Source organism: Corvus hawaiiensis (genome assembly GCF_020740725.1).
Source record: "Corvus hawaiiensis isolate bCorHaw1 chromosome 34 unlocalized genomic scaffold, bCorHaw1.pri.cur SUPER_34e, whole genome shotgun sequence".
In the NCBI taxonomy this organism is placed as follows: domain Eukaryota; kingdom Metazoa; phylum Chordata; class Aves; order Passeriformes; family Corvidae; genus Corvus; species Corvus hawaiiensis.
The window spans coordinates 33,260-50,810 of record NW_025963259.1 but is presented as its reverse complement, the minus strand read 5'-3'; the positions used below and the strand labels follow the sequence as shown (position 1 = coordinate 50,810).

Here is a 17,551-nt window from a genome sequence, read left to right as displayed (position 1 = left end):
TGACGTCACGGGGCGCGCGGCGCGGCGGCCCCGGAAGCGGCGGTGGCGGCGGGAGCGGGAGCGGGGCCGGTGAGCGCGCGCGGGGCGGGGACAGCGCGGGGCGGGGCCGGAGGGGGCGGGGCCGGAGGGGGCGGGCACGGCGCGGGGCGGGGCCAGCGCGGCCGGGGGGAGATCGCGCCGGGGGGCGGGGCTTTTGTGAGGGGGCGGGGCGGCCCCGAGGGTCCCGGGGCGTGGCTGCTGCTGGGGGCGGGGCTTAGCAGACCCCCCCCCGGGGGCGGGGTTACCGGGCCGTGCTGCTTGCAGGGGGCGGGGCTTGGTGCTGTGTGGGCGTGGCTTCGCTGTAGGGGCGTGGCCTGGGAGACACGTGTGGCTGTGGGGTGTTCCGGGGTCAGGCTCGGGGGGGGCGTGGCTTGGTGCCCGTGGGCGTGGCCTAGTGGGAAGACCACCAGGGCTGGCGCCTACCGGATGGGGCAGGGGGTGTGGCCACAGGGTGTGGTTTGGGGGCGGGGCGGGGCCGGTGGAGCCCCGCCCCCTGAGGACCCCACCCCACGCCCCCCACAGGTGCCTTGGCGGGGGCAGCGCCCAGGACCCCGGAGCCTCCCTGGGTGGGGGCAGGGTGGGGCCGCTCAGGTGCGCAGGCACCGCCCCGGCGCCCCCTGCTGGTCACAGGTGTGGCAGAGATGGAGCCGGTGAGGACAGAGGACACGGCGGCCCCGAGTGGTCACCGCAGTGGGCAGGATGAGGAGGAAGAGGTGGCAGCAGTGGCAGCCATGCCGTCACCCACGTGTCACCCTGCCGGGGATGAGGAGGAGGAGGACAAGGAGATGGCAGCAGTGGCGGCAGCCACAGTGTCCCTGGGGTGCCACCCCGGTGAGAGGGAGGAGGAGGAGGTGGCAGTGGCCATGACATCCCCAGGTGGGCCGTGCGGCAGGGACGAGGATGTGGTGGCAGCCGTGACAGCAGAAGCAGCCATAACGTCCCAGGGGTGTCATCCCGGTGAGGACGAGGAGGTGACCACAGCGGTGACATCCCTGGAGTGTCTCCCCATTGGGGATGAGGAGGAGGAGGAGGTGACAGCAGCGGTGACAGCAACAGTGACAGCAACAGTGACATCCCCGGGCGTTCAACCTGGTGAGGAGGAGGAGATGACCATGGCAGTAACGTCCCCAGCATGTCCTCCCGTAGGGGATGAAGAGGAGGTGACAGCAGCGGTGACATCCCCAGCGTGTCACCCCGGGGAGGAAGAGGAGGAGGAGGTGACGGCAGCGGTGACATCCCCAGCGTGTCACCCCGGGGAGGAAGAGGAGGAGGAGGTGACAGCAGCGGTGACATCCCCAGCGTGTCACCCCGGGGAGGAAGAGGAGGAGGTGACGGCGGCAGTGACGGCGGCGGCGGCCACGTCAGGCCCGGGCGGGCGGCGCGGCGCGGACGAGGACGTGGCGGCTGCGGGCTGGCGGGCGCGGCGCAAACACGTGTTCGTGCTCAGCGAGGCCGGGAAGCCGATCTACTCCCGGCACGGCAACGAGGAGGCACTGGCGGCCACCATGGGTGTCATGATGGCCCTCGTGTCCTTCATCCAGAGCGGCGGCAACGCCATCCGTGCCATCTGCTCCGGTACGGGGGCAGCGGGGGGGTGGATATGGAAGCCCCAAACCTGCACAGTCCCGCCCCCAGGTACCCCTGAAGCAGCCCCCACAGGAACAGCCATCCCTGCTCAAAACAGCCCCTCCAAACACAACATCCCACCCCCAAAACCACCTGTCCTAGCTACAGCCGAATCTACCTAAACAGCCCCGCCAGGCACAACCAGCCCCCCAAAGCTCTCTTCCCCCCCAAACCCCTTCCAGCGTACTGCCACCCTGCCAAAAAACAACCTCCAAAACCAACCACATTCCTCCTAACAACACCCACCCAGCTCTGCCTCCCCCCAAAACACCCATTCCCCCGAGCCCCGCCGCGTCCCCGCACCGCGTGTGACCGCCGCGTCCCCTCTCTCGCCCCGCAGAGGACCGCACGCTGGTGTTCGAGCAGCGGGGCCCGCTGCTGCTGGTGTCGGTGTCGCGCACGCGGCAGTCGGCGGCGCAGCTGCGGCGGGAGCTGGCGTTCGTGCACGAGCAGATCCTGTCGCTGCTGACCCGCGGGGGCATCGCCCGCGTCTTCGCGCGGCGCCGCGGCTTCGACCTGCGCCGGCTGCTGGCGGGCGCCGAGGCCGTGCTGGACCGGCTGCTGTGCGGGGCGGCGGCGGACGGGCGGCTGCTGCTGGGGGCCGCGCGGTGCCTGCCCCTGCCCGGGGGGCTGCGCCGCGCCGTGTCCGGGGCCCTGCGCCGCTCCGCCGCCGCCGCTCGCCCCGCGCCCGCCCTGGCCGTGCTGGCGGCCCGGGGCCGCCTGGTGACGGCGGCGCGGCAGCGGGCGCTGGCCGAGGGCGGGCGGCTCTGCGCCAGCGACCTGCACCTGCTGCTCAACCTGCTGGGCGGCGGGGCGGGCGCGGGGGCGGGCGAGGTGTGGACCCCCGTGTGCCTGCCCCGCTTCAACCCCGACGGCTATTTCTACGCCTACGCGGCGCGGCTGGGCGAGGAGGAGGAGGAGGAGGAGGAGGAGGGCGGCGTGACGCTGATCCTGCTGTCCACGGAGCGCGAAGGCTTCTACGCGGCGGCCGCGTGCCGGCGGCAGCTGGAGGACACGCTGCGGGCGCAGGGCTGGCTGGCCGAGCTGGCCGCGGCCGTGCGCGGGGGAGCGGGGTACGGCCCGTCCCGCCCCGGCGCCCCCGAGCTCCGGCACTTCCTCTACAAGCCCTTGGAGGGGCCGGAGGAGATGCAGCAGCTGCCGCAGTTCACCAGGTGCGGGGATTGGAGGGGAGGGAGGGATACACCCCAGAATTGGGGGGGCGGGGGTGTCGCCGGTGTTCACCTGACGCCCGTGTCCCCCCTCGTCCTCCCTCACTGGCGGCAGCCCCGAGCTGGAGGAGCCCTACACCAGCGAGGAGGAGCAGCACCGGCTCTTCGACCTGTACCACTACCTGCACAGCCGCGTGCACAGCCCGCACCGGCCCCTGCGCCTGCTCTACCACGTGGCTGAGAAGGAGACGCTCCTGGCCTGGGTGAGCTGCGGGGAAGGAGCCAGCAGCAGAGGGAGCAGAAAGCGGCTCTGTCAGGAGGTCCTGGAGTCGGCAGCGCGTGTTCGTGCTGTCGGGAGATCCCACCGTTAACGGGATGCTGGGTGTCAGCGCTGTCAGGAGGTCCCAGAGTTAACGGGATGTGGTGGCATAACCACAGTCAGCGGGATGCTCGCTGGCAGTGTCACCAGTAGGTCCCACAGTTAATGGGATGCTCCCTGGCGGTGTCACCAGTAGATCCCACAGTCAGCGGGATGCTCGCTGGCGGTGTCACCAGTAGATCCCACAGTTAATGGGATGCTCACTGGCGGTGTCACCAGTAGATCCCACAGTCAGCGGGATGCTCACTGGTGGTGTCACCAGTAGGTCCCACAGTTAATGGGATGCTCACTGGAAGCGTCACCAGTAGGTCCCACAGTTAATGGGATGCTCACTGGCGGTGTCACCAGTAGATCCCATAGTTAATGGGATGCTCACTGGAAGTGTCACCAGTAGGTCCCAGCGTTAATGGGATGCTCACTGGCGGTGTCACCAGTAGGTCCCACAGTCAGCGGGATGCTCGCTGGCGGTGTCACCAGTAGATCCCACAGTTAATGGGATGCTCACTGGCGGTGTCACCTGTAGGTCCCAGCATTAATGGGATGCTCACTGGCGGTGTCACCAGTAGGTCCCACAGTTAATGGGATGCTCACTGGCGGTGTCACCAGTAGGTCCCACAGTTAATGGGATGCTCACTGGCGGTGTCACCAGTAGGTCCCAGCGTTAATGGGATGCTCACTGGCGGTGTCACCAGTAGGTCCCAGAGTTAATGGGATGCTCACTGGCAGTGTCTCCAGTAGGTCCCACAGTTAATGGGATGCTCACTGGAAGTGTCACCAGTAGGTCCCACAGTTAATGGGATGCTCACTGGCGGTGTCACCAGTAGGTCCCACAGTTAATGGGATGCTCACTGGAAGTGTCACCAGTAGATCCCACAGTTAATGGGATGCTCACTGGCAGTGTCACCGGTAGGTCCCAGCATTAACAGGCGTGGGTTCCCACAGGTGACCAGCAAGTTCGAGCTGTACAGCTGCTTCAGCCCGCTGGTGACGAAGGCAGGCGCCATCGCGGTGCTGACCAAGCTGCTGCGCTGGCTCAAGAAGGAGGAGGACTGGCTGTTCATCCGCTACCCGGCACCGTTCACTGCTGCACCCACGCGCCCCGAGGGGCCCGAGCCCGAGGGCTGACAATAAACACTGAGACCCCGGGGAGAGTCCTGAGTCCGGGGGGACTGGGGGATGAGGGGACACGTCCTGAAGGGTGAGGGGACGGGGGGACGGGAACACAGGGGTGGGGGGATGGCAGGGACACAGCCTGAGGGCTGAGGGGGTGAAGGAAGGGGGGAGAGGAGATGAGAACAGGGGGGAGATGGGACAGAGAAGGGGGAAAAGGGAACTGAAAATGAGGGGAATGCGGGAGAGAAAATGGGGAGAAAACCTGACGGAAAAAGGTGGGTAAGAGGGGACAGAAAAGAGGGAAAATGGGACAGAAAAGAGAGGGAGGAGGGGATAGAATTCAGTGGGAAAACACGTGAGAAAACGGTGGGAAAATGTGACAGGAAAGGCTGGAAGAGGTGACTAGAAATGGAGGGCAAAAATAGACGGGAAAGGGAGCAGAAAAGAGGGAAGAGAAAAGGCTGGAAGAAGTGACAGACTGGGGGTGGAAAGGAAACAAAAAACGGCATCAGGAAAGGACAGAAACAGCTGGAAAAGGAGAAATGAGGGCGAAGAGTGGACAGAAAATGGTGGGAAAATGTGAGGGGAGAAGGGTGGGAAAACATGAGGGAAAAGGGTGGGGAAATGTGAGGCGAAAAAGGGGGAAAATATGAAGGGGAAAAGTGTGAAAACGTGAGGGGGAAAAGGCAGGAAAACATGAGGGGGAAGGGTAGGAGAACAGGGAAAAATGAGGGGGAAAAGCAGGAAAATGTGAGGGGAAAAGGGCGGGAAAAGCTGAGGGGAAAAGGGCAGGAAAACGTGAGGGGGAAACCTGAGGGGGAAAGGGCGGGAAAACATGAGGGGGAAAGGGCAGGAAAATGTGAGAGGAAAAAGGTAGGAAAACCCGAGGGGAAAATGTGAGGGGAAAAGGGCAGGAAAATGTGAGGGGAAAAGGGCGGGAAAACGTGAGGGGAAAAGGGTGGGAAAACCTGAGGGGGAAAGGGTGGGGAAATGTGAGAGGAAAAAGGTAGAAAAATATGAAAAGGCAGGAAAACATGAGGGGGAAGGGTAGGAAAACGGGGAAAAGCTGAGGGGGAAAAGCAGGAAAATGTGAGGGGAAAAGGGCGGGAAAAGCTGAGGGGAAAAGCTGAGGGGGAAAGGGCGGGGAAATGTGAGAGGAAAAAGGTAGGAAAATATGAAGGGAAAAGGCATGAAAATGTGAGGGGGAAAAGGCAGGAGAACATGAGGGGGAAGGGTGGGAAAACAGGGAAAAATGAGGGGGAAAAGCAGGAAAATGTGAGGGGGAAAGGGTGGGGAAATGTGAGAGGAAAAAGGTAGGAAAATATGAAGGGAAAAGGCATGAAAATGTGAGGGGGAAAAGGCAGGAAAACATGAGGGGGAAGGGTGGGAAAACAGGGAAAAATGAGGGGGAAAAGCAGGAAAATGTGAGGGGAAAAGGGTGGGGAAATGTGAGGGGGAAAAGGTGGGAAAATATGAAGGGAAAAGGCATGAAGACGTGAGGGGGAAAGGGCAGGAAAACCTGAGGGGAAAAGCTGAGGGGGAAAAGGTGGGAAAATATGAAGGGAAAAGGCATGAAGACGTGAGGGGGAAAGGGCAGGAAAACCTGAGGGGGAAAGCTGAGGGGGAAAGGGCGGGAAAACGTGAGGGGGAAAGGGTGGGGAAATGTGAGAGGAAAAAGGTAGGAAAATATGAAGGGAAAAGGCATGAAAATGTGAGGGGGAAAAGGCAGGAAAACATGAGGGGGAAGGGTGGGAAAACAGGGAAAAATGAGGGGGAAAAGCAGGAAAATGTGAGGGTAAAAAGTGGGAAAACCTGAGGGGAAAAGCTGAGGGGAAAAGGGTGGGAAAACGTGAGGGGGAAAACCTGAGGGGGAAAGGGCAGGGAAATGTGAGAGGAAAAAGGTAGGAAAATATGAAGGGAAAAGGCATGAAAATGTGAGGGGGAAAAGGCAGGAAAACATGAGGGGGAAGGGTGGGAAAACAGGGAAAAATGAGGGGGAAAAGCAGGAAAATGTGAGGGTAAAAAGTGGGAAAACCTGAGGGGAAAAGCTGAGGGGAAAAGGGTGGGAAAACGTGAGGGGGAAAACCTGAGGGGGAAAGGGCAGGGAAATGTGAGAGGAAAAAGGTAGGAAAATATGAAGGGAAAAGGCATGAAAATGTGAGGGGGAAAAGGCAGGAAAACATGAGGGGGAAGGGTAGGAAAACAGGGAAAAATGAGGGGGAAAAGCAGGAAAATATGAAGGTAAAAAGCAGGAAAACGTGAGGGGAAAAGCTGAGGGGGAAAGGGTAGGAAAGTGTGAGGGGGAAAGGGCAGGGAAATGTGAGGGGAAAAAGGTAGGAAAATATGAAGGGAAAAGGCATGAAAATGTGAGGGGGAAAAGGCAGGAAAACATGAGGGGGAAGGGTAGGAAAACGGGGAAAAATAAGGGGGAAAAGCAGGAAAATGTGAGGGGAAAAGGGCGGGAAGACGTGAGGGGGAAAGGGCGGGAAAACATGAGGGGAAAAGGGCGGGAAAACGTGAGGGGGAAAGCTGAGGGGGAAGGGGCGGGAAAATGTGAGAGGAAAAAGGTAGGAAAAGCTGAGGGAAAAAGGGCAGGAAAATGTGAGGGAAAGGGAAGGGGAGGAGCTGACAAAGCTGCAGAAGGTGAGGGGAAATGGGTGATGAAAACGAAGTGTAAGGACACAAGAGAGAAAAAGTGTGAAAAGGGGACTGGAAAGGGAATGGGTGACAGAAAATGGAGCAAGAGGGGAAAGGACTGGAGAGGGAAAGGAAGGACAGAGATGGAAGGGACAGGCAGAAGGAACTGGAGGAAGGAGGCAGCAGAACTGGGGGGAACTGGGGAGAAGAAAGGAGGAGGGAGGAAATGGTGAAACGTGACAGAAAATGTGGGGCTGAGGGTGGGAAAAGGGGAACGAAGAAGATGACAAGGGGACAGGAGGGGACAAAGCAGCGCCCACCATCATCATCCCCCGTGTCGCCCATGTTCCCTCCCATGTACCCCTATGTCCCCACCGTGTCCCTCCAGGCTGCAGTGATGGACATGGACCCACTCAGCGAGGGGCTCTACGGGCGAGACCCCCTGAGACCACCGTGTGTGTCCGTGTCCCCCCGTCCCAGGGACAAGGTGCTCCCAGGTGTCCTTAAGGGACACAGTGTCCCTGTGTCCTGCCCAGTTCCCCCCTCAGGTCCCCCTGGGGGGAACCCACGGTTGGAGGTGGTGCTGAGGCAGATCCACAGCCTGAAGAAAGGTGAGCCTGAGGAGCCCTGTGTTCCCCCCATGTTCCCGTGTTCCACATGTCCCTCATGTCCTCCTATGCTCCCTCATGTGCCCGCCATGTCTCCTCATCTCCCCATGTCCCACACGTCCCTCTGTCCATCCCACCGTGTCCCACAGTCCGTCAGGCCATGGCGCAGGAGCTGCTGAAGGCACAAGACCGCAGTGAGGGGTTGCGCCAGAACCTGGAGCAGCGTGAGTCACCTGGGGGGGGACACTGAGAGGTTTGGAGGGGGACACTGAGAGGGCTGGGGGATCCCTGAGGGGTCTGGAGGGGGACACTGAGGGCTGGGGACACACAGAGGGGTCTGTGGGGTTGGGTGCTTATGTAGGGACCCTGAGTGGCTCGTGGACACAGAGGGCTCAGGAGTCCCCGGTCCCAGCTGACTCCCCCCTCCCCACAGTGGAGCAGCACGAAGAGGCGCTGGAGGGGCTCTGGAAGCAGGCCCAGGGTGAGCCCAGGGGGCCCTGGAGTCTTTGTGCCCCCTCCCAAACCTTCCCCTGATGCCCCCTGAACCTCTGACCCCCTTGACCCCTCCAGATCCTTCCTGACCCCCACAATTCCCTGACCCTTGTGGCACCCCCACCTCCCCCAGAGGGGGTGACCCCTGCTGTGTGTCCCCCCCACAGAGGGACCCCCCTGACCCCCCATAATCCTCCCTGAGCCCTCCAACCCCCCTGATCCCCTCCAACCTCCCTGACCTCAACCCTTGTGACCCCCGACATCGTCCTGACCCCCCAACCCCCCCAGAGTCACTGTGGAGAGCGCAGCTGCAGGGGAAGGATGTGGAGGCCAAAGGTCAGAGGTGAGTGGGGACACCTGTGACCCTCCTCAACCTCACCTGTGCCCACCTCTGACTGCCCCCCAAACACACCTGGTGAGCCCTGACCCCCGCAGGCACAGGAGGCTCTGCCTGGAGCAGCAGCAGGACCTGGAAGGGACAGAGCAGCAGTGGGAGCAGCTCCGACACCTGCGCCGGGGACACAGGTGGGGCTGGGGGACAGAGGTGGGGCTGGGGGACACGGGTGGGACTGGGGGATACAGGTGGGGCTGGGGGACACGGGTGGGGCTGGGGGATACAGGTGGGGCTGGACACAGGTGGGGCTGGGGATACAGGTGGGGCTGGGGGACACGGGTGGGGCTGGGGGATACAGGTGGGGCAGGGGGACACGGGTGGGACTGGGGATAGAGGTGGGGCTGGGGGATACGGGTGGGACTGGGGAATACAGGTGGGGCTGGGGAATACAGGTGGGGCTGGGGGATACAGGTGGGACTGGGGAATACAGGTGGCACTGGGGGATACAGGTGGGGGGCCTGGGGGACACAGGTGGGGCTGGGGACACAGCTGGGACTGGGGGACACAGGTGGGGACTGGGGAATACAGGTGGGGCTGGGGGACACAGGTGGGGCTGGGGGACACAGGTGGGACTGGGGATACAGGTGGGGCTGGGGGACACAGGTGGGGCTGGACACGGGTGGGGACTGGGGAATACAGGTGGGGCTGGGGGACACGGGTGGGGCTGGGGGATACAGGTGGGGCTGGGGGACACGGGTGGGACTGGGGATAGAGGTGGGGCTGGGGATACAGGTGGGACTGGGGGACACAGGTGGGACTGGGGAATACAGGTGGCACTGGGGGATACAAGTGGGACTGGGGGGATACAGGTGGGACTGGGGGACACAGGTGGCACTGGGGGATACAGGTGGCACTGGGGAATACAGGTGTAACTGGGGGATACAGGTGGGGCCTGGGGGACACAGGTGGAGCTGGGGACACAGCTGGGACTGGGGGACACAGGTGGGGACTGGGGAATACAGGTGGGGCTGGGGGACACGGGTGGGGCTGGGGGATACAGGTGGGGCTGGGGGATACAGGTGGGGCTGGGGACACGGGTGGGGCTGGGGGACACGGGTGGGACTGGGGACACAGGTGGGGCTGGGGGATACGGGTGGGATTGGGGGACACAGGTGGGACTGGATACAGGGGGGGCTGGGGGATACAGGTGGGACTGGGGGGACACAGGTGGGACTGGATACAGGGGGGGCTGGGGGACACAGGTGGAGCTGGGGACACAGGTGGGACTGGGGGACACAGGTGGGACTGGGGGACACGGGTGGGGCCTGGGGGACACAGGTGGAGCTGGGGACACAGGTGGGACTGGGGGACACAGGTGGGACTGGGGGACACGGGTGGGACTGGGGGATACAGGTGGAGCTGGGGACACAGGTGGGACTGGGGGACACAGGTGGAGCTGGGGACACAGGTGGGGCTGGGGGATACAGGTGGGACTGGGGGACACGGGTGGGACTGGGGGATACAGGGGGGGCTGGGGGACATGGGTGGGGCTGGGGGACACGGGTGGGGCTGGGGGATACGGGTGGCACTGGGGGATACAGGTGGGACTGGGGGGATACAGGTGTGGCTGGGGACACAGGTGGGGCTGGACACAGGTGGGGCTGGGGATACAGGTGGGGCTGGGGGACACAGGTGGGACTGGGGGACACAGGTGGGGACTGGGGAATACAGGTGGGGCTGGGGGACACGGGTGGGACTGGGGACACAGGTGGGGACTGGGGAATACAGGTGGGGCTGGGGGACACGGGTGGGGCTGGGGGATACAGGGGGGGCTGGGGATACAGGTGGGGCTGGGGGATACAGGTGGGACTGGGGGACACAGGTGGGGCTGGGGGATACAGGTGGGGCTGGGGGACACAGGTGGGGCCTGGGGGATACGGGTGGGACTGGGGGACAGTGGTGGGACTGGGGATACAGGTGGGACTGGGGAATACAGGTGGGGCTGGGGGACACAGGTGGGGCTGGGGGACACAGGTGGGGCTGGGGACAGAGGTGAGGCTGGGGGACACAGGTGGGACTGGGGACACAGGTGAGGTTGGATACAGGTGGGACTGGGGGGACACAGGTGGGACTGGATACGGGGGGGCTGGGGGACACAGGTGGAGCTGGGGACACAGGTGGGACTGGGGGACACGGGTGGGACTGGGGGACACAGGTGGGGCCTGGGGGACACAGGTGGGGCTGGGGGCACAGGTGGGGACTGGGGGACACAGGTGAGGCCTGGGGGATACGGGTGGGACTGGGGGACAGTGGTGGGACTGGGGGATACAGGTGGGACTGGGGATACAGGTGGGGCTGGGGGACACAGGTGGGGCTGGGGGATACAGGTGGGACTGGGGATACAGGTGGGGCTGGGGGACACAGGTGGGGCTGGGGGATACAGGGGGGGCTGGGGGACACAGGTGGGACTGGGGATACAGGTGGGACTGGGGGACACAGGTGGAGCTGGGGACACGGGTGGGACTGGGGGATACGGGTGGGGCCTGGAGGATACAGGTGGCACTGGGGGATACGGGTGGCACTGGGGGATACGGGTGGGACTGGGGGATACAGGTGGGACTGGGGGGATACAGGTGGGGACTGGGGGACACAGGTGGGGCTGGGGGATACAGGTGGGGCTGGGGACACAGGTGGGGACTGGGGGATACGGGTGGGACTGGGGGACAGTGGTGGGACTGGGGACACAGGTGGGACTGGGGGAAACAGGTGGGACTGGGGACACGGGTGGGGCTGGGGGACACACATGGGACTGGGGACACAGGTGGGATTGGGGGACACAGGTGGGCTGGGGGCAGCACCAGGTGACCCACACAGGTCACGTGCCCGCCGTGTCACCCCCGTGTCCCCTCACCCCCAGGTGGGAGTACTGCCAGCAGCTCGAGGCCATCACGGAGGAGCTCAAGCACATGTGGGACATGCACGTGAGCCCCGGGCTGGGGTCCCTCACACACCTGGGGGTCCCTCACACACCTGGGTGCCCTTGCACAGCCGGGGGTCACACACACACACCTGTGTCCCCCTCCCACCCGTGTCCCCACACAGACCCCAGCCCACCTGGAGGCTGAACTGATGCACCTGGAGAAGATGCGGGAGAAGTGGCTGAGCTGGGGTGAGCCCCCGACACCTGAGTGACCCCCCGGGACCCCCCTCAAGTACCTGAGTGTCCCTCCTGGCACCTGAATGACCCCCGTGACACCTCTGGGCACCTGAGGGATGCCCTTGGACACCTCAGTGACTTCACCCAACACCTGAGTGACCTCCCGAGCTCCCCACATGGAACACCTGGCTGAGCCTCGGGCACCTGGCTGTTTGTCCTCGGGCACCTGAGCCCCTCCCTCACAAGCCCCTGAGTGACCCCCCGGACACCGTAGCCCCCCCCCATCGCCAGATGTGTCCCCTTGGGCTGACCAGTGTCCCCCCCTTGCCCAGAGCGCTGCCTGACGGAGGCCGAGGAGCACCTGGGAGCAGAGGTCCCCGTGGTCATGTGAGTGCCCAGCTCCGGCCCCGCCCCCTCCGGCACGGCCCCGCCCCCTAACCCCCGTTCCCGCAGGGGATTGGTGCGGCAGGAGCAGGAGGGGGCGGAGCAACGTCTGGAGGTGGAGCTGAGCCGGCGGCAGCTGAGCCTGCAGAGCCGAGACAGGTGTGTGACCCCCAGGACAGGTGTGTGACCCCCCCAGTACAGGTGTGTGACCCCCCCCAGTACAGGTGTGTGACCCCCAGGACAGGTGTGTGACCCACCCAGGACAGGTGTGTGACCCCCCCCAGTACAGGTGTGTGACCCCCAGGACAGGTGTGTGACCCCCAGGACAGGTGTGTGACCCCCCCAGTACAGGTGTGTGACCCCCAGGACAGGTGTGTGACCCCCCCAGGACAGGTGTGTGACCCCCCCCAGTACAGGTGTGTGACCCCCCCAGGACAGGTGTGACCCCCCCCAGTACAGGTGTGTGACCCCCCCAGGACAGGTGTGTGACCCCCAGGACAGGTGTGTGACCCCCCCCCAGGACAGGTGTGTGACCCACCCAGGACAGGTGTGTGACCCCCCTCAGTACAGGTGTGTGACCCCCAGGACAGGTGTGTGACCCCCCCCAGTACAGGTGTGTGACCCCCCCAGGACAGGTGTGTGACCCACCCAGGACAGGTGTGTGACCCCCCCTAGGACAGGTGTGTGACCCCCCCAGGACAGGTGTGTGACCCCCAGGACAGGTGTGTGACCCACCCAGGACAGGTGTGTGACCCCCCCTAGGACAGGTGTGTGACCCCCCCAGGACAGGTGTGTGACCCCCCCCAGGACAGGTGTGTGACCCACCCAGGACAGGTGTGTGACCCCCAGGACAGGTGTGTGACCCCCCCCCCAGGACAGGTGTGTGACCCCCCCCAGGACAGGTGTGTGACCCCCCCCAGTACAGGTGTGTGACCCCCAGGACAGGTGTGTGACCCCCCCAGGACAGGTGTGTGACCCCCCCCAGTACAGGTGTGTGACCCCCCCTAGGACAAGTGTGTGACCCCCAGGACAGGTGTGTGACCCCCCCAGGACAGGTGTGTGACCCCCCCAGGACAGGTGTGTGACCCCCCCCCCAGGACAGGTGTGTGACCCCCAGGACAGGTGTGTGACCCCCCCCCAGTACAGGTGTGTGACCCCCCCAGGACAGGTGTGTGACCCCCAGGACAGGTGTGTGACCCCCCCAGGACAGGTGTGTGACCCCCCTAGGACAAGTGTGTGACCCCCAGGACAGGTGTGTGACCCCCCCCCAGGACAGGTGTGTGACCCCCCTAGGACAAGTGTGTGACCCCCAGGACAGGTGTGTGACCCCCCAGGACAGGTGTGTGACCCCCCCAGGACAGGTCTGTGACCCCCCCAGGACAGGTGTGTGACCCCTCAGGACAGGTGTGTGACCCCCTCCCCCAGTACAGGTGTGTGACCCCCCAGGACAGGTGTGTGACCCCCAGGACAGGTGTGTGACCCCCCCAGGACAGGTGTGTGACCCCCAGGACAGGTGTGTGACCCCCCCCAGGACAGGTGTGTGACCCCCAGTACAGGTGTGTGACCCCCCCAGGACAGGTGTGTGACCCCCCCCAGGACAGGTGTGTGACCCCCAGGACACAGGTGTGTGACCCCCCCAGGACAGGTGTGTGACCCCCCCCAGGACAGGTGTGTGACCCCCAGTACAGGTGTGGGACAGGTGTGGGACAGGTGTGGGACAGGTGTGGCCCTGGCACCTGGGCCCCGCCCACCTGCAGCCCCACCCCTTCCTCTGGCCCCGCCCCCAGGTTGGCAGAGGAGCTGCAGGAGCTGCAGCGCCCCCTGGAGGCTCCGCCAGAGTGACGGGGGACGAGACGGATGGGACGCGGGGGACACCTGTGCCACCCCCTGTGCCACCTGTGTGCCACCTGTGCCACTCCTGTGTCACCTGTATGCCACCTGTGCCACCCCCGGTGTGCCACCTGTGCCACCCCCTGTGTGCCACCCCTGTGTCACCTGTGTGCCACCCGTGTGCCACACCTGTGCTACCTGTGTGCCACACCTGTGTCACCTGTGTGCCACCCGTGTGCCACACCTGTGCTACCTGTGTGCCACCCGTGTGCCATCTGTGCCACCCCCCTGTGCCACCCGTGTGCCACCCGCACGGCACCTGTGTCCTCCCGTCCCCCAGTTCCCCACTTCCCTCCCTGCCGTGTCCCCTACGTCCCGATGTCCTTCCATGTCCCCCCTCCGATCCCGAAGCCTCCCCCCTCATGTCCCCCGGTCCCCTCAAGTCCCCTTCATGTCCCCATTCTCCCCAGTGCCCCCAGTGTCCCCCCAGTGTCCCCTTAAGTCCCCCTCATGTCCCCATTCTCCCCAGTGTCCCCAGTGTCCCCCCCATGTCCCCAGTGTCCCCTTAAGTCCCCAGCAGCCCCTCCATGGCCCCCCATGTCCCCAGTGCCCCCCATGCCCCCCCATGTCCCCCCAATGCCCCCTATCTCTCCTGTGCCCCCATTGTCCCCCAGACTTCCTCATGTCCCCAGTGTCCCCATACACCCCCCAGTGCCCCCAGTAGCCCCTCCATGTCCCCCCATGTCCCCCCAATGTCGTCCCATGTCCCCGTACACACTCCAGTGCCCCCAGTAGCCCCTCCATGGCCCCCCATGCCCCCAGTGCCCCCCATGTCCCCCCCATGCCCCCAGTGCCCCCCATTGTCCCCTCAGTGTCCCCACATGTCCCCAGTGCCCCCCATGTCCCCCCAGTGCCCCCCATGTTCCCCCAATGCCCCCCATGTCCCCAGTGCCCCCCATGTCCCCCATGTCCCCGTACACCCTCCAGTGCCCCCAGTGCCCCCATTGTCCCCTCAGTGTCCCCACATGTCCCCAGTGTCCCCCCATGTCCCCAGTGCCCCCCATGTCCCCCAATAAACGCTGTCCCATCGCCGCTGTCTCTCGCGTGTTTCTTTGGGTGACGCCTGCCCCGAACATGGCGGCTCCCTCTGGCCGCCGCCATTCCCCGCCCTGGCCGCCGCCATGCTGTGGGCGGGCGCACCCTCACCCGGAAGCGGAAGTTGGACGCGCCCTCGCTTCCGGCCGTGGCTGGGCCTAGCCGGGAGCGTCCCTCGGTGGCGGCGGCGGCGGCGGCGATGGTGGGGAGGGGGGAACCGGGGCTTTGTGCGGGCCCGGGCGGGGTCTGCAGTGGGGAGCGAGGGGGTTGGGGGGTGGGCAGGGTGTCTGGGGTGTCTGTAGGCGGCGGGGTGACCCCCCCAGGCCCTGACACCCCCCCCCATGCCGTTACCCTCCAGGACAGCGAGTTCTCGGACGCGGAGGCGGCCCCGGGCGGGGAGGAGAATGCGCCGGTTTATTGCGTGTGCCGCAAGCCCGACATCAACTGCTTCATGATGTGAGGGGGGTCTGGGGGGGAATGGGGGTCCACGGCTGCTCCGGGATGTGAGGGGGGAATGGGGGTCCCCAGGTGCTCCAGGGTGTGAGGGGGGGTCTGGGGGGTCCCCAGGTGCTCCAGGGTGTGAGGGGGGGGTCTGGGGGGTCCCCCAAATGCTCCAGGGTGTGAGGGGGGGTCTGGGGGGTCCCCCAGGTGCTCCAGGGTGTGAGGGGGGGTTCCGGGGGGTCCCGGCTGCTTTGCCATGGGAGGGCTCTGGGGGAGGGGCGCTTTCCATGGCGGGGGGACACAGGGCTGGGGGTCCCGGGCTCTCTTTGCTCCCGGGGGTGTGGGAGGGGGGTTCCTTGAAGCAGCATGGGGGGTGCAGGGTCCCTTTGGGCTGTTTTGGGGGTGGGGGGGAGGGGGCTGAGGGTCTCAGTGTCTCCCCCCTCCCCTCCCCACCCCGCAGCGGCTGCGACAACTGCAACGAGTGGTTCCATGGGGACTGCATCAACATCACCGAGCGCATGGCCAAGGCCATCCGCGAGTGGTACTGCCGGCAGTGCCGCGGTGAGGGGGCTCTGGGGGGCTCTGGGGGGCTTTGGGGGTCCATCCGCGAGTGGTACTGCCAGCAGTGCCGCGGTGAGGGGGCTCTGGGGGGCACCAGGGGGGCTCTGGGGGGCTCTGGGGGTCCATCCGGGAGTGGTACTGCTGGCAATGCTGCAGTGAGGGGGCTCTGGGGGGGCTCTGGGGGGTTTTGGGGGGTCTCTGGGGAGCTTTGAGGGTCCATCCGAGTGTGGTACTGCTGGCAGTGCCACGGTGAGGGGGGGCTCCTGGGGGAATTTGGGGGGCTCTGGGGGGGCTCTGGGTCCATCCAGTAGTGGCAGTGCCATGGTGAGGGAGCTCTGGGGGACTTTGGGGGGCTCTGGGGGTCTTTGGGGCGCTGTGGGGCCCATCCAGGAGTGGCAGTGCCATGGTGAGGGGCTCTGGGGGGCTCTGGGGCCATCCAGGAGTGTTGGGCTGCGGTGAGGGGGCTTTGGAGGGCTCTGGGGGCCATCCAGGAGTGGCAGCGCCATGGTGAGGGGCTCTGGGGGGCTTTGGGGCGCTCTGGGGCCCATCCAGGAGTGGCAGCGCCATGGTGAGGGGCTCTGGGGGGCTTTGGGGTGCTCTGGGGCCCATCCAGGAGTGGCAGTGCCATGGTGAGGGGCTCTGGGGGGCTTTGGGGGGCTCTGGGGGTCTTTGGGGCACTCTGGGGACCATCCAGGAGTGGCAGCGCCATGGTGAGGGGCTCTGGGGGGCTTTGGGGCGCTCTGGGGGTCTTTGGGGCACTCTGGGGACCATCCAGGAGTGGCAGTGCCGTGGTGAGGGGCTCTGGGGGGCTTTGGGGGGCTCTGGTGGGGCTCTGGGGGGCTCTGGGGGGCTCTGGGCCCATCCAGGAGTGTTGGGCTGCGGTGTGAGGGGGGCTGGGGGGGGCTGATCCGGGGGGTTCCAGGGACACTTTGGGGGGGTCTGGGTGGTTTTTGGGGAGGGTCTCAGACCCCTGAGTGCGGTTTTGGGGCTGTCGGTGTCGGTTTTTGGGGTCCTGAATGGCAGATTGGAGGGAGCTGGGCTGGGATTGGGGGAGGGGGGGAGACGTGGATCCTTCAGGGGAGGGGTCTCAGCAGCAGAGGTGGGATTTGGGGTGGGAATGGGCTCAGGGATGGGCTCAGGGTCTCTCTGACCCCGTCTCCAGAGAAGGACCCGTCCCTGGAGATCCGGGTACCGGCACAAGAAGTGGCGGGAGAAGGAGCACGAGGGGGCCAAGGGGCAGGAGCTGGAGCAGGGCCGGGCGGCCAAGGTGGGCTCTGGGGGGGGTCCTGGGGATGGCTCTGGGGGGGTCCGGGGGTCCTGGGGATGGCTCTGGGGGGGTCTGGGGGTCCTGGGCACGGCTCTGGGGGGGTCTGGGGGTCCTGGGGACGGATCTGGGGGCGTTTGGGGGTCCTGGGCCCGGCTCTGGGGGGGTCTGGGGGTCCTGGGGATGGATCTGGGGGGGGGGTCCGGGGGTTCCCCGGGGCTCTGGGGGGGTCTGGGGGTCCTGGGCACGGCTCTGGGGGGGGGTCCGGGGGTCCTGGGCACGGCTCTGGGGGGGGTCTGGGGGTCCTGGGCACGGCTCTGGGGGGGGGGTCCGGGGGTCCTGGGCACGGCTCTGGGGGGGTCTGGGGGTCCTGGGCACAGCTCTGGGGGGGGTCCGGGGATCCTGGGCACGGCTCTGGGGCG

General features: G+C 65.5%; 3 protein-coding genes across 6 annotated transcripts in view; all 3 read left to right on the top strand.

Moving 5' to 3' along the window:
- Positions 1–36: 36 nt before the first annotated feature.
- On the top strand, positions 37–4,358 carry LOC125320771 (vacuolar fusion protein MON1 homolog B-like). Of its 2 annotated transcripts, none has more exons than XM_048293179.1 (5): positions 37–69; positions 562–1,614; positions 2,006–2,837; positions 2,950–3,097; positions 4,156–4,358. In XM_048293179.1, exons 2-5 carry the CDS (start codon positions 681–683, stop codon positions 4,336–4,338), a joined length of 2,097 nt encoding a protein of 698 aa, XP_048149136.1. In that variant the 5' UTR covers positions 37–69; positions 562–680; the 3' UTR covers positions 4,339–4,358. The 2 variants fall into 2 exon arrangements, with proteins under 2 accessions (XP_048149136.1, XP_048149138.1); XM_048293181.1 differs by lacking the exon at positions 37–69 and having other exon boundaries at positions 297–1,298; positions 1,356–1,614.
- Positions 4,359–6,902: 2,544 nt separating this feature from the next.
- LOC125320772 (involucrin-like) lies at positions 6,903–13,882 on the top strand. Of its 3 annotated transcripts, XM_048293182.1 has the most exons (10): positions 6,903–7,574; positions 7,721–7,795; positions 8,005–8,052; positions 8,352–8,406; positions 8,499–8,588; positions 11,315–11,378; positions 11,500–11,566; positions 11,887–11,941; positions 12,008–12,097; positions 13,726–13,882. In XM_048293182.1, exons 1-10 carry the CDS (start codon positions 7,061–7,063, stop codon positions 13,778–13,780), a joined length of 1,113 nt encoding a protein of 370 aa, XP_048149139.1. In that variant the 5' UTR covers positions 6,903–7,060; the 3' UTR covers positions 13,781–13,882. The 3 variants fall into 3 exon arrangements, with proteins under 3 accessions (XP_048149139.1, XP_048149141.1, XP_048149140.1); XM_048293184.1 differs by lacking the exon at positions 7,721–7,795; XM_048293183.1 differs by lacking the exon at positions 8,005–8,052.
- A 1,106-nt stretch (positions 13,883–14,988) lies between these two features.
- The window catches only part of LOC125320768 (CXXC-type zinc finger protein 1-like), a 3,522-nt gene continuing 959 nt past the window's right edge, over positions 14,989–17,551 (top strand). Inside the window, exons 1-4 of the mRNA XM_048293176.1 lie at positions 14,989–15,065; positions 15,222–15,319; positions 15,765–15,865; positions 17,028–17,132. Of these exons, the coding sequence (XP_048149133.1) occupies positions 15,063–15,065; positions 15,222–15,319; positions 15,765–15,865; positions 17,028–17,132 (307 nt within the window). The 5' untranslated portion in view covers positions 14,989–15,062. The remainder of the gene's footprint in view (positions 15,066–15,221; positions 15,320–15,764; positions 15,866–17,027; positions 17,133–17,551) is intronic.